General features: G+C 46.7%; 3 protein-coding genes across 4 annotated transcripts; 2 read left to right on the forward strand and 1 right to left on the reverse strand.

Moving 5' to 3' along the window:
- Nucleotides 1-71: 71 nt before the first annotated feature.
- On the reverse strand, nt 72-3,482 carry exoc8 (exocyst complex component 8). Of its 2 annotated transcripts, XM_077587743.1 has the most exons (6): nt 3,043-3,479; nt 2,333-2,902; nt 1,987-2,275; nt 1,172-1,425; nt 708-956; nt 72-633 (listed from the first exon to the last, which is right to left on the reverse strand). In XM_077587743.1, exons 1-6 carry the CDS (start codon nt 3,334-3,336, stop codon nt 226-228), a joined length of 2,064 nt encoding a protein of 687 aa, XP_077443869.1. In that variant the 5' UTR covers nt 3,337-3,479; the 3' UTR covers nt 72-225. The 2 variants fall into 2 exon arrangements, with proteins under 2 accessions (XP_077443869.1, XP_077443868.1); XM_077587742.1 differs by having other exon boundaries at nt 1,987-2,902; nt 3,043-3,482.
- Nucleotides 3,483-3,929: 447 nt separating this feature from the next.
- sprtn (SprT-like N-terminal domain) lies at nt 3,930-7,711 on the forward strand. The gene is made up of 5 exons (XM_077587333.1): nt 3,930-4,413; nt 4,802-4,901; nt 5,005-5,133; nt 5,217-5,505; nt 6,859-7,711. The coding sequence occupies exons 1-5, from the start codon at nt 4,142-4,144 to the stop codon at nt 7,470-7,472; spliced, it is 1,404 nt and encodes a 467-aa protein (XP_077443459.1). The 5' UTR covers nt 3,930-4,141; the 3' UTR covers nt 7,473-7,711.
- A 1,052-nt stretch (nt 7,712-8,763) lies between these two features.
- Nucleotides 8,764-11,735, forward strand: fam89a (family with sequence similarity 89 member A). Its single transcript, XM_077587717.1, has 2 exons — nt 8,764-9,358; nt 10,246-11,735. The coding sequence occupies exons 1-2, from the start codon at nt 9,092-9,094 to the stop codon at nt 10,507-10,509; spliced, it is 531 nt and encodes a 176-aa protein (XP_077443843.1). The 5' UTR covers nt 8,764-9,091; the 3' UTR covers nt 10,510-11,735.
- Nucleotides 11,736-12,147: the final 412 nt, after the last annotated feature.

Consider the following 12,147-nt stretch of genomic DNA (forward strand, 5'->3'; position numbering starts at 1 on the left):
AGGTCAGAAAAGGAATTTCATATCATTGTGAAGCTAATTTCTGTTGTTTTGAAAAAACAAATGGAGTCAAATGCTTGTGAAACCACATTATTATTCCCACGTTCAAACGAGATCCAGCAGTGACAATGAAATGTGCCTTGAAACCATTTTCTATCCCTTTTTCAGATCCATCAGTCACCACGGTGGACGACCATTCGAAACGGACGGCGTGCCACCACCGCCGGGTCAGACCAGCGAGGTGGTGCTGTCCGGGTTGACCCGGACGGGGCGCGTGCTCTTGCGGAGCTCCCTCAGCTGCTTGGCGGGCTTTCCCACGGCCTCCTGGAAGCGGCGCTCGGCCTCGGGCAGCACGCAGTCGTGCAGGAAGGCGGCGTTGAGCACCACGAAGGCCTTCTTGTCCGGGTCCTGCTCGCAGCGCAGGCTGTAGTCCACGTGCTGCACGGCCACCAGCGCGATCTCCCGCAGGCTCTCCAGCAGAACGGCGTGCAGCTCGGGGAAGTAGAGCTTGAGGGCCTCGTCCAGGAAGCTCAGCAGCTGCTTGGTGAAGGCCACCATCGTGTAGCTCAGGTTCACCCAGCAGTCGGCGCCCGTGTGGGCGTCGAAGGACGAGATGCCGCTGGCGCGCATTTCGTCCTGCGGGGGGGACGGAGCGGACACACGACGGTCTTTAGTGGACACGCACGCGACCTTGGAGCGCCACACGTCACCTTGAGCTTGGCCAGGGCTTCCGGCGTCATGAGGTTCATCCTCCTCCACATCTCCTCGGAGTTGCGGTGCTTGCTGGCCTCCACGATGACGTCCTTGTAGCTGAGCAGCGCCGCCTCCACGTCCTTGACCAGCAGAGACTCCAACGTGAAGGTCAGGTCCAGTCCCACGTCGGTCAACTGCCGGCAGTGTTCTTTGGCCACCTTCACGCACTCGGACGCCGTGGACAGGCTCTCCTTGCTGTCGAACACCTCCAAGCGACATCCATTTAAAAAGGTTAAATTTTATTCTTCAGTGTCATTTTTTGGGGGTTCAATAATTCCAATCATCAAATTTTGACTTCACAGGGCTTTGGCTGCCAATGACAGCGGTGGATGTCCAATATATTAGAATCCACAGATTCATCTATCGTTTATTACCAATGACGTCCAATCGATTTGACTGGGATGGGCTAACTAGCGCCTACCTGTTTGCTGAAGGCGTCCACGAACATCTTGACGGCCGAGCAGGACCAGACCACCAGGGCCGAGTAGCAACCGGCGTTGCCCGCAAAGTCCATCTGGAACTCCTTGGCCGTCTCCAGCAGGCCCGTGAAGAAGATGTTGCAGAGCTTGTGAACGTAGAGCAAGGTGGCGCCCTCGATGCGCAGCTGGCGGATGGCCGTCTGGACCGCCGCCGCGCGGTTCTTCAGGAACAGCTCGCAGGCTTTGGTGGACTGGCCTACAAAAACACACGGCAAGATGTGGTACGAGTCCGGTTCAGGTGGATTTTACTTTTAGGAATGAAGATCGGCTTGTTTTTATTTGGATAATTTGTCCTTGCCGTTTGTTGACAAAGCTAAATATTAGCATTTTTGACATTTTGTTAATTGTTTTTTGCTTCGTTTTTAGTTGTAGTTTTTTAAATCTATAATATACAAGCATATTTGTATTGGGTTTTTTTTTACTTGATTTTGGGAATTGAGTTATTTTATTTCCATGTATGATTGGGCTTTAAGCATTTTGGCAAATAATACTACTTTGAAATCTTACGTTTGTTTGTGTTTCATTTGTATTTGTCTATCAGATCATTTCTTTAAAATCAAAATATCCTAATGTATTTCTTTTTTATTCACCATTTCTTGTTCTCTTCCAAACAAATTTTTTTTTACGTTACATGTATTTTAACATTGCTGATTTTCACGCTACTTTTTGTCCAGCCAAATATTTTTCAGTGCATAGCGCGAGTCCGAGAGAGGCGTCCAATCCAGCCAGCCGAGAGGGACGGCAGCCACGCACTAACCGAGCCTGATGAGCTGCGACACGGCCCTGCGGGTGGCCCTTGGACCGCCGCGCAGCGACCGATCGGGCGACAACTCAAAGACGAGGACGTCGGTCAGCTGCTTGACCCTCTCGTCCACTTTGCCTCGCAGATCCTTGACTTTGGGGGTGAGCGGCTGCTCCTTCAGGTACTCGTCGAGCTTATCCAGCAGGTCCACGGCGCCCTCAAAGTCCCTCTGGGCGATGCACACGTCCAGATCTTCTGGAAGCTCCTGGATCCACTCCAGACCCAGATCCACGCTCTCATCCACCTGGTGGACCATTCGAGAATGACGCCACGTAGAGAGAAAAAATGGAGAAGATCCTACCTCCGCCTGCTCGTCGTCGTCGTCCCGGTCGAAAGGGTTGGTGGACACCTCGGCCCGAACGGGCGAGGTGGGCTTCTCCTCCTCCTTCTTGCCCCGTTCCTTGTTAGCTTTATTCTTCTTGGTCTCGTCCAGGATCTCCAACCACTCTTTCTTAATCTTGCTGTTCTCCGCCTGGAAGATACGGCTGTCGGGGAACATGAGGATCTTGAACATGTCCTTCATGGGCGGGTTGTCCTTGACGTTGACCACGGCGAAGCTCTCCAGGTCGTACGAGGCGTTGTACTTGTACTTGACGGCCCCGCGCCGGTTGGCCAGCCAGTTGGCGATCAGCAGGCAGTCGTTCATGAGGAAGGCGTGCACCTTCTGGACGGGGGACATGTTGTCCACGTCGAATTCGACCAGGTCGCCGTTGTACACCAGGTGCCTCCCGGGGGTGTCCATGATGGTCTTGCCACCTTCCACCTTCTCCAGAAGTGAGGTTAGGCTCCTCTGTTTCAGCTCCTCACTCTCCTTGGGGAAGGCGGCCTGCATCTCCTTGGAGGTCTCGTCCTTGTCGGTGGACAGCAGAGCCTGTGTGAAGGTAACATGAAGTTAGGGTACGCACATCTGGATGGTAAAGGTAACCAAGTATTTTTTTCCCTTTCCCTGCTCCACGTGTAAAAAAACGACAAGATATTATATGGAGATGGTGGTCTGGTCACAACACTAGCCTGCGTGATGCTCTCCATGATGCTCTTCTGCTCCGTCAAGATGTGGCTGAGCTGGTACATTTCGCTCTCCAAGTACGAGATCTCTTTGGCCGTCTCGATGAACTGTCGGTAATTCTTGTAGACATTCTTTTTCAGGTTCTGGGCCGTCTCGTCGGCCAGATTTTGGATCTTCTGACGATGCTCCTGAAGGTCCCGATCGCCGTCAGATTGTTGGGACAGTTGCTTCACGTAATTCTGAGAGTCGAAATTGGGCGACTCCAGCAGCCTGCGGAGTCGGCTTCCAGGTTCGGACATCTTAGATCGCGATTAATCTCCTTTATTTGTCCAGAAACGCGTAAATATACCCGAAAAAAGGTCCATTCGGGGTGACTGACGATGACAGATAGCAACCCAAACAGGAAACAGGGTGACACCCTTGCACGTCACGTGATCGGGAGTGAAAAAAACCCGACCAACCAAAAGGTATCCAAGAGAAAAAAAATACTGCAGGTGTATTTTAAATACGTATAGTATTTTTTTTTTATACCAAACGTATTTTCATTTTAAAAATGTCTTCTAAAAAAACGTTTCTAGATCGTCGTGTTTTATTTGAACAGCTAACACAAAAACTCCGGGTATGTTTTGAACAGTCTCGTTGCGTTCCGGATACAGAAGCTCGCTTGTAAGTCAAGTTTGAGAAGCCAATATATGCCGCATTCAGTGTAAAGCTCTAGTGATTCTCGAAATGTTTATTTATCATCTAAACTCATTTATTAATCATTTAATTTAATGTAAATAATATTTTATGCATTTTATCAATCTGAAATATCTGTTATAATCGTGGTTGACGTGCCTGCTAATAAGCTAAATATGTTTTATTTTGAAATCTTTACCAGATTCCTTCGTCCTCTGCTACCGTAACGTTATTTTTATTCGAACTGGCGGCACTACGTGTTGTTAGACGCTTTTCTTTTACTTTTCTGGTGTATTATTTAGTATTCTTATTACATATTTTAATCGTAAATGCCAGCATATTTTTTTAATGATTAACGGGCGTTTTAAAGTTGCGGTGGAAGTGTCATCTTGGACAATCCGCTTGTAAGCCTGGTATAGACGTGACATGGACGGTGACAACTTGGATGACGATTATTTGCTGGCTCTCCATCTTCAGGAACAGTTCAACAAAGAATTGAGCCAAGCGGCGAAGGTTAAAGACAGCGGGGAAACACTTGTCCCCCGGAAGCCCGAGAGACCGCTGTCACTCGTGGACGCGTCGTGGGAGACGTTGGACCCCACTCCCGATGTGCGAGCCATGTTCCTGGAGTTTAACAACAAGTTCTTTTGGGGGAAACTGAGCGGCGTGGAGGTCAAATGGAGCCCGAGGATGACACTGTAAGTCTTACAAAATCGCACTCGACTACATATACATCTAAATACACCGCCTTCTAGTGGCCGAGTACTGTATTGCATTTAATAACATTTTTCCCCCCAAAACAAATCCTTGCATGGCTCTCATTTGACTGATTTTCTTGATCCACAGCTAGTATTTCAAGTTAAAATGAAATAGATGGTACTATACTTTAAAAATATTTGAGTGTCACTTGTGTCTGTAACCAGTTTGCTTTTTAATTCATTTCAATTTGGGATTAGTTTATCAAATTTAAGGATACAAATACCATCATGTATATTTAGCAATAATTGCTTATATTTACTATTAGTGCTATAAATGTTATTACTTTTTTTTTGAACAACCAACAATAATCTCATGTCTCATGCTCAGGTGTGCTGGCGTGTGTTCTTACGAGGGCCGTGGCGGACTTTGTTCCATCAGACTCAGCGAGCCGCTGCTCAAACTCAGACCTCGGAAAGACCTGGTGGAGGTAAACCCACATCACCGCCATCTACTGCCAATGTTTTTCACCCAAGCTCGCCGTTTTTCTGGTCTCGCTTTGACGTACGACGTCGTTTTTGCTTTGCGCTCAGACGCTGCTCCACGAGATGATCCACGCGTTGCTCTTCGTGACGCAGAACGACCGAGATCGCGACGGACACGGGCCCGAATTTTGCAAGCACATGAAGCGCATCAACCGAGACGGCGGCACCAACATCACCGTGAGTCTCCGCCGCCGGATCTCCCGCTCCGGGCGGCTCATGCCTTTTTTTTTATTTAAAAAAGCTTCCGGCTTCGCCATCAGGTTTACCACAACTTCAACGAGGAGGTGGACGTGTACCGCCAGCACTGGTGGCGCTGCGACGGGCCCTGCCGGAATCGCAAGCCCTACTTGGGATTCGTCAAGAGGGCCATGAACCGGGCCCCCTCGTCATTAGACCCCTGGTGGGGGGACCACCAGAGGACGTGCGGGGGGACCTACACCAAAGTGAAGGAGCCGGAGGGGTACGGTCAGAAGGGCAAGACCAAGAAGAAGAAAAAAGAGGAGGAGCTACAAGCCATCGGGAAGATGGCCATCGTGGAAAAACCTACCGGTAATTGCAATTTTTATTTATTTATTTTTTGTTTGTGGCAATTTTTTCTTGAACAGATTTTGACTCTGCATAAGGTTTAATTCTCCGTTTTAAAGCCTATACAGTGGTACCTCGGGTACTCGGACGTTTGGTCGCCCGGAAGGTTATTGATAATTACCATTTAAAATTGTTGCTCAAATTCCCTAAATCCAAACTGTGAATTATTATGTAGTCATACTTAATGCCCTATTAATTATTAGGCTAAAGAAAAGCTCCAAATTTCACGTACTTTTATTGTGTTTTGTTGGAGAACTTGTTAAGACCCTGACTGACGTTGCTTCTTAAAGGGACAGCGCATGTACATACAAACTTGTACACTCACACGTCGGCTCAGTGAAACTGCTCATGGCCATTGTCAGCTTTCATTGATGCGTAGATCGTGTTGTTTTACCTTGTTTTGTCGCCGGACTTTTGGTCGCCGCACGTTTGGGTCCGGGCGACCAAACAGCCGTCGACCAAAAGTCCGGTCACACGGTACCTCGAGATACGAGCTTAATTGGTTCCGGGAAATGAGCTCGTTTGTCGATATTCTCGTAAGTCGAACGAACGTTTCCCATTGAAATGAACGAAAAACAAATTAATTCGTTCCAACCCTCTGAAAAAACACCAAAAACGGGATAATGGGTAAAATATTCATTGATCAAGGCGCTCTTAAATAAGTCAAAATGGTCAAATGTCTGCGCTTTGACGGCCAACGTTTTCAATAGGTCCAGAAAAAGTCTTGGACTGGCTTTGCAAGTTTATACCAGGCAGGGGTGGCTTTGCAAAGCCATCCGGTACATACATAGCTGACAAAATTGAATCAACGGGGGTTGGGTCGCTGTGGGTGGGGTGGGGTGGGGTGGGGTGGGGGCAGCTTTTTGGCTCAAGCCTCCAGCACCGACCGAGCTGGCTGACAAACTTGAACCAGCGGGGGTTGGGCAAGAGAAGCACCTGACGCCAATCCACTGATTGCACGCGTCGGACACTAGTATTGTGGAAAGCTTTCATCATTTTGCAAAGCTAACAGTAAAATAAGATGGACAAAAATTCACATTGTCTATAATCACAAATCATTTCTGATTTATTTCTGTGCAAATAATTTTTGGGCCGAGGCAGGGGTTTTATTTTGATAGTGTCTACTCATTTCTCAGATTTTTGTTTAGATCCAAATTACTTCAGGGAATAATCATTTTTCGGAAGTTCAAATTTGGATTCATATATGTTTCAGTGACGCGACACAACATTTTTACATTTGAATTTTAGGGCATGATTTACCGCTATCGGTGACGTTTACAATTAAAAGTATAACATTGTGTTCTTTGTGGTCGGCAGGAAGTCGCGACATCCGGGACGTCATCGCCTTCAGCGGCAAAGGCTTCATCCTTGGCGGCAATCCCATTCCTTCGCCTTGCTCCGCCTCCTCAGCGGTCAGTAAACCCGCAACGCCTTCTCCCCCGCTCCGGGTCTTCCCCGCTCTCGGTTGGCCCACGCGGCAGGACCGCAAAACGCCCGCCAAAAAGTCGGTGGGCAACACCAAAGCGTTCGTCAACGTTAACGGATCGCCCATCCGTCTCTCCGATCTCGGCCGTCGGCAAAATTCCGAAAAATTGAAGCAAACGTCGCTCGATTCGTTGTTCGACAAGTCGCCGGGCAAATCCGTCTCGTTGGATTGGCCGAGGAGTTCCAATTCCCCGACTTGGACCGACTCCTCGCCTCCCTCCGCTTCTAGTCAACTCGGCGACGCTAAGCTAACTTCTTGGAAGAAGCGACCGCTCGACGACTCGGCGAGCGTTATCGATCTCTTTAAAAACAAGAAGCTGAAAACAGAGTCGGAAGACGCCACGGCGGCGAGTCGCACCGTTATCGTGATGGTGTCGTGCCCCGTTTGTCAGGTTAGCGTGCAGGAGTCAAAGGTCAACGAGCATTTGGACGCCTGCCTATGCTAACGATAGGCTGCTTGAAATGTTTTGCACTAAATATCCACTTTAAACTTGAACGCGCATTTAATATTTTCCCCTTTTAAATACGCACGTTGCCTCCCCTGAAAGTATTTATAACGGATTTTTTCATATTTGATATAGCTTTTAGTATATATTTTTTACATGTTGACATTTGTATCTTCGTATGTTGCACTTTTGTGCGGTTTTGCTGTTTGAAATGTAAATAAAGCTTGTTCTATTCCATCCGTCGTTTTAGTGCTGGTGCGTGTGTACGCTTGACCTTGAGGGGGCGTGGTTAGGCCGATGGAAGGGGGGAGGAGTAAAGTCAGAGGTCAAAGGGCGGCAGCTGCTTCAGACGGAAGAAGAGAAATGACTCAAACGGTCTGCTTTTAGTCGGCTTTCAATGCTGATTAGCCATTGACGCTTGTTCTTTTAGCGCAGATGGATTAGCAGAAGCTCGCTAGGGGTTTGCGTGCGGCCCCCCGCCGGGGGGTCCGGCGGCACACACGCTTAATCCCCTGGTGTCAGCACACTGTCATAATAATGATAATGTGCACTCCTAGCAGTTGGTCCTGGATCAGCCTGTTTACAATGCACGGCTAATTGCCTAGCAAAAAGTCAGGATTAGCTTTTGCTTTCCAGGATGAAAACACTGGAATGAGGCAAAGCCATCTTGTTTACTCTCGCCTAAAGATGAAATATAACAAGAATTCATTTATTTAGGTTGAGAAATTCCAGATAAACTGCCGTAGAATGACAATGAGCAATGATAAATGTCACGTCATCAACCATGTGAGATTCTTTGTGTGTTGTTTACGATGTTATTGTAGTGTCAGTGCCGCTGGGGCGACAAGTGAAAGCCACCATCTGTCTTTTGTACTATTGTTTCCCCTCACACACACTCACTTTTATTGCTTTAACTCGTCATTGATGAATGAATTCATTTTAAATCGCATAAACAGTCCTCATAAATCAGTAGGCCCTTTTTTAATACTCTGGTTCACATTTCCTCCGTTTTCACTCTTGTGTTAAATTAGACACGTTTATATCGGTTTTTATTCATTAAAATACAGATTAAATGTTAAACAAAGTGAGAGAACAATCTTTAAACAAGTTTTCCCCCTTTTTCTGCAGGGGAGACGCCCAGCAGCGAGTTTTAAAGGACAGGAAGTTGATTTTAATTCTAGAGTTAGCTGTCAGGAAGCCGAGGAAGTTTACTAAAAAAATAAAAGAGACGAGTGCTTTTATTTCCTCGCCACGCTCATTTCAGAGTTCGTCTTTATCGATGGGGTGACACGTGCTGTTAAAAATGATGTTATGTAGTCCTAAATAACCCACGACCACCTTATATCTGTTGGTCGTATCTCTTTGAAACGTATTAATTTGAAGTTGTAACCGGAAACGCCGCTGTTGCATCCGTCGGACTTGACGTAATTACAGCAGGAGGAAACGGGGAAGACGAACGCGACTGTTTTTGGCGTGTGGGACTTGTAGTGAGTCGTTCGATCGCATTTGGGATCTTTTGTGTAACTAGTAGTTCTAAAAAGAAAAAAGGGGGGAGTTTAAAGTCCCGATCGTCGCGACTCGTTTAGTGGCGTGGCGTTTGTCAAGCCGCGGTCGTCGCCATGAACGGGAAGTCGGCCAACGGCTCGTCGGCGTCCGCGGCGGCCGCCGGAGGAATGGCGTGCATCGACGGGCTGCCGCCGCTGCCAAAAAGCCTCAGCGGCTTGCTCAACTCGAGCGGCGGCTCGTGGAGGGACATGGAGCGGATGTACTTGAAGAAGACCATGATCCAGGACGACCTGAGCCGAGGCCGGAATAACGCCGACGGCCTGCTGGCCCACAAGCCGGCCAACCTCGACGCCGCCCTGGCTCTGCTCAGGAAAGAGATGGTAAGTACAAAAACATTCCTTTTTTAAAAAGAAATCCGCCTTCGAACGACGTCCAATTACTTTAAGGTCAGTCTTTTCCTCAATTTTTGTGGCCAATTTTGCCCGTATCTCGAGTGACCAGAGCGAATGGCAACTTTCACACGTGTTTCGAGTTTGCACTTTATTGCCAGTGATTTAAATCTCAGACTCTCTTACAAAAAAGGCTCTTTTTAATGCGATTTTATTAGTCAAATGCGGCTTATGTCATGTACAATGCAAAGCCTTGCCCAAAGGAAATCGCACAATTTGACGTCATTTATATTCCAAACCTGATATTTGATTGATATGCTCATTTTGGATGATTCCCCCAAATTGGACTGGTCCAAATCCGAATATTTTTTCCCCTGCGACTTGAAAATGAGCATTTTATGACCCACAAGCAAAAGACCCGGAATTCTTTCATCCAAAAAGAATGCATGACATGTTTTTCCAAGTCCCAAAACGCCCCCCCAACGGCCCCTTCCCTTTCCCCGCCCACTTCCAGGGATTCCCCTATCAGAACCGGTCCATCAGTCAGTCACTCAATGGAGGAAAAACGGAATTTCTAAATAGGAGATTCGCCAAATCCCATTTTTCTCCCCCACAAAAAACGTCCTCCATATGGATTGGACGCCTACTAAGTACTTAATAAACTCATTGGCAGTAGAAGAAGAGTTGAGACTTCCTTGTGGCGTGTCTATGTGGCGGCCATCTTGCGTAGGTCCACCAGAGCTAACGCTAACGTCGAAGGGAACACCTCGATACTCGTAGCTCGCTTGTGGCTATTGCAACTATTTCCTGGGCGGGGCCCTCTAAGGTGGGATTGCGTCACTGACTTGTGGCTATTTCCCCGGGCGGGGCCCCTCTAGGTGGGCTTGCGCCAGCAGGACATGTCGCTGCTGTGCCAGCTGTGGTCGCTGCACGAGTCCATCCAAGAGTACAAGGGCAGCTGCCAGGACTTGAGCGCCGCCTCGGGCATGATGGAAAACGGCTACTTCGACGAAGACGACGAGTACTACCCGGAAGCGGGCGCCACGCCCACCGGCGAGCATCCGGGCTCCGGGGAGGCGGAGCCCGGCCAGGCGGGTTTGGCCAAAGACGACAGCTGGGAATCCTTTCGCGTCACCATCTGAGGCCACGCCCACTATCTATTTTCTTCCGAATGTGAACCTCTCGCCTTCTTTCGGCGCCCCCCGGGGTCAAAGGTTAACGCCCGCGGGATGGGGGCGGCGGCTAGCCCGGAGTCGGACTCGTTTACCCGAGGGGGGGAAAAAAAAAATGTTAAGTCGTATACTGTATCGTACCTTAGATGTTTTTTCTGTATTATTATAAACTTTATTTACGCGATCCGGCAAGGACTTTTATATATAAATGTATGGAGACAAAGATTTATTATTTATTATGTAATATAAAAAAAAATACAATAGCTACTCTTGAAAGTGCGGACGACTTTGCGGTCACGAACAAATTTTGCGATTATTTTTTTTTGACGTTCGGGGATTTTTTTCGGTGGAAAAATACGTTAGCGGTTGTCGCTAACGAGGCGAACAATTATTTTCCTCGAAAGCATTAATGAATGTTTGAATGCGACAAATTATTTGCGGAAATCTGCGTGAAAAAACAGTCTCCGTTTGTTCGCAAACGTATGCTAACAATTCTAGCCTAGCGTAACGTTGGAATGCGACCAATTTGTTTCCAAAAAATGCGATTGTTCGTATTCAAACTTTTGAATACAGGTTCCTTTTCCACGTCACGCTATCGCCGCAGTCCAATCTTTTTTTTTCCCGTTAATAACGACGGTTGGGCACACGACCAAAGAACGTACCGTAGCGACAACATCGTAAAGAATGTCTTAAAATATCAGCTTTGTCGGTATCTTATGTAGAAGACTTTAATATCTCCAGGTATTGTTTTGAATGTTTTTTCTGCTTTTCCGTCTCACCCGTACAAAATCCCAACGCTGTCATTGGATGTCTTGGCTACCGGTGCCTTCCTATCACGAGCTAAATAACTTTAGCACGCTAACGAAGAATTGTATTTGATTTCTGACGTCAAAATCACGAAAACTCCCGTTTTTTTTTTTGTCCGTGGCGAGTAAATGTGTTATTTTTAGAACACGAAGAGCAAAAAAATACATCAATAAATAATCACAATTGCTTGAAATATGACACCAGCAGCTGCTCGTAGCGATATGGCTAAGCTAGCGATTGACGGGTTTGTTTTTGTCCGGGTATTTTTCCGTTCAAAGTGGTGAAAAGAAGGTTTGGATGGTTTCCGACTCATTTTTGTGCAAATAAGCGCAGGTGCTGCTTTTCTGCTTCATATCATTCAAATAAAAGCTTATGTATGTTTACACGTATGACTTGTTTTGGTTCTTTTCTTCGCAAATTCTCATTTTTTTTGTCTTAAATATTTCTTTAATATTATAAATATTTTTCTTAAATATAATTAATTTACAATAAATTCTGATAAATTGATTTGAATAATTGAAAGATGCCAAAACAGCTTCTTTTTACTATTTAAAAAAATATTGGCATTTTTAAAATTATTAAAAATTTTGGGAGCATTTTAATTTTAAAAAAAAATTCATAAAAAAAATGACTCATGAATATTTAGGGTTCTAGATAGAAAATAGATGTCTATATACTATAAAAAATAAACATTGGAATAAAATCCTATACATGGAAAATTCTAAATATCTCCGCCCTTTTACGAACAAGCACGACGCCCACTTTTGAGCCCACGGCGTCCCCCAAAAGGAAACCCACCCA

The sequence above is a fragment of the Stigmatopora argus genome, chromosome 19 (assembly GCF_051989625.1).
Source record: "Stigmatopora argus isolate UIUO_Sarg chromosome 19, RoL_Sarg_1.0, whole genome shotgun sequence".
Taxonomy (NCBI): domain Eukaryota; kingdom Metazoa; phylum Chordata; class Actinopteri; order Syngnathiformes; family Syngnathidae; genus Stigmatopora; species Stigmatopora argus.

Excerpts from the sequence above, each read along its gene's own strand:
- exoc8 (XM_077587742.1), bottom strand. The coding sequence starts at position 3,336 with ATGTCCGAACCTGGAAGCCGACTCCGCAGGCTGCTGGAGTCGCCCAAT. Across the intron at positions 2,903-3,042 it reads TCATGGAGAGCATCACGCAG|GCTCTGCTGTCCACCGACAA; the intron begins GCTAGTGTTGTG and ends ACCTTCACACAG. Across the intron at positions 1,426-1,986 it reads GTCGCAGCTCATCAGGCTCG|GCCAGTCCACCAAAGCCTGC; the intron begins GTTAGTGCGTGG and ends GTGTTTTTGTAG.
- sprtn (XM_077587333.1), top strand. The coding sequence starts at position 4,142 with ATGGACGGTGACAACTTGGATGACGATTATTTGCTGGCTCTCCATCTT. Across the intron at positions 4,902-5,004 it reads CTCGGAAAGACCTGGTGGAG|ACGCTGCTCCACGAGATGAT; the intron begins GTAAACCCACAT and ends CTTTGCGCTCAG. Across the intron at positions 5,134-5,216 it reads ACGGCGGCACCAACATCACC|GTTTACCACAACTTCAACGA; the intron begins GTGAGTCTCCGC and ends CTTCGCCATCAG.
- fam89a (XM_077587717.1), top strand. The coding sequence starts at position 9,092 with ATGAACGGGAAGTCGGCCAACGGCTCGTCGGCGTCCGCGGCGGCCGCC. Across the intron at positions 9,359-10,245 it reads CTCTGCTCAGGAAAGAGATG|GTGGGCTTGCGCCAGCAGGA; the intron begins GTAAGTACAAAA and ends GGGCCCCTCTAG.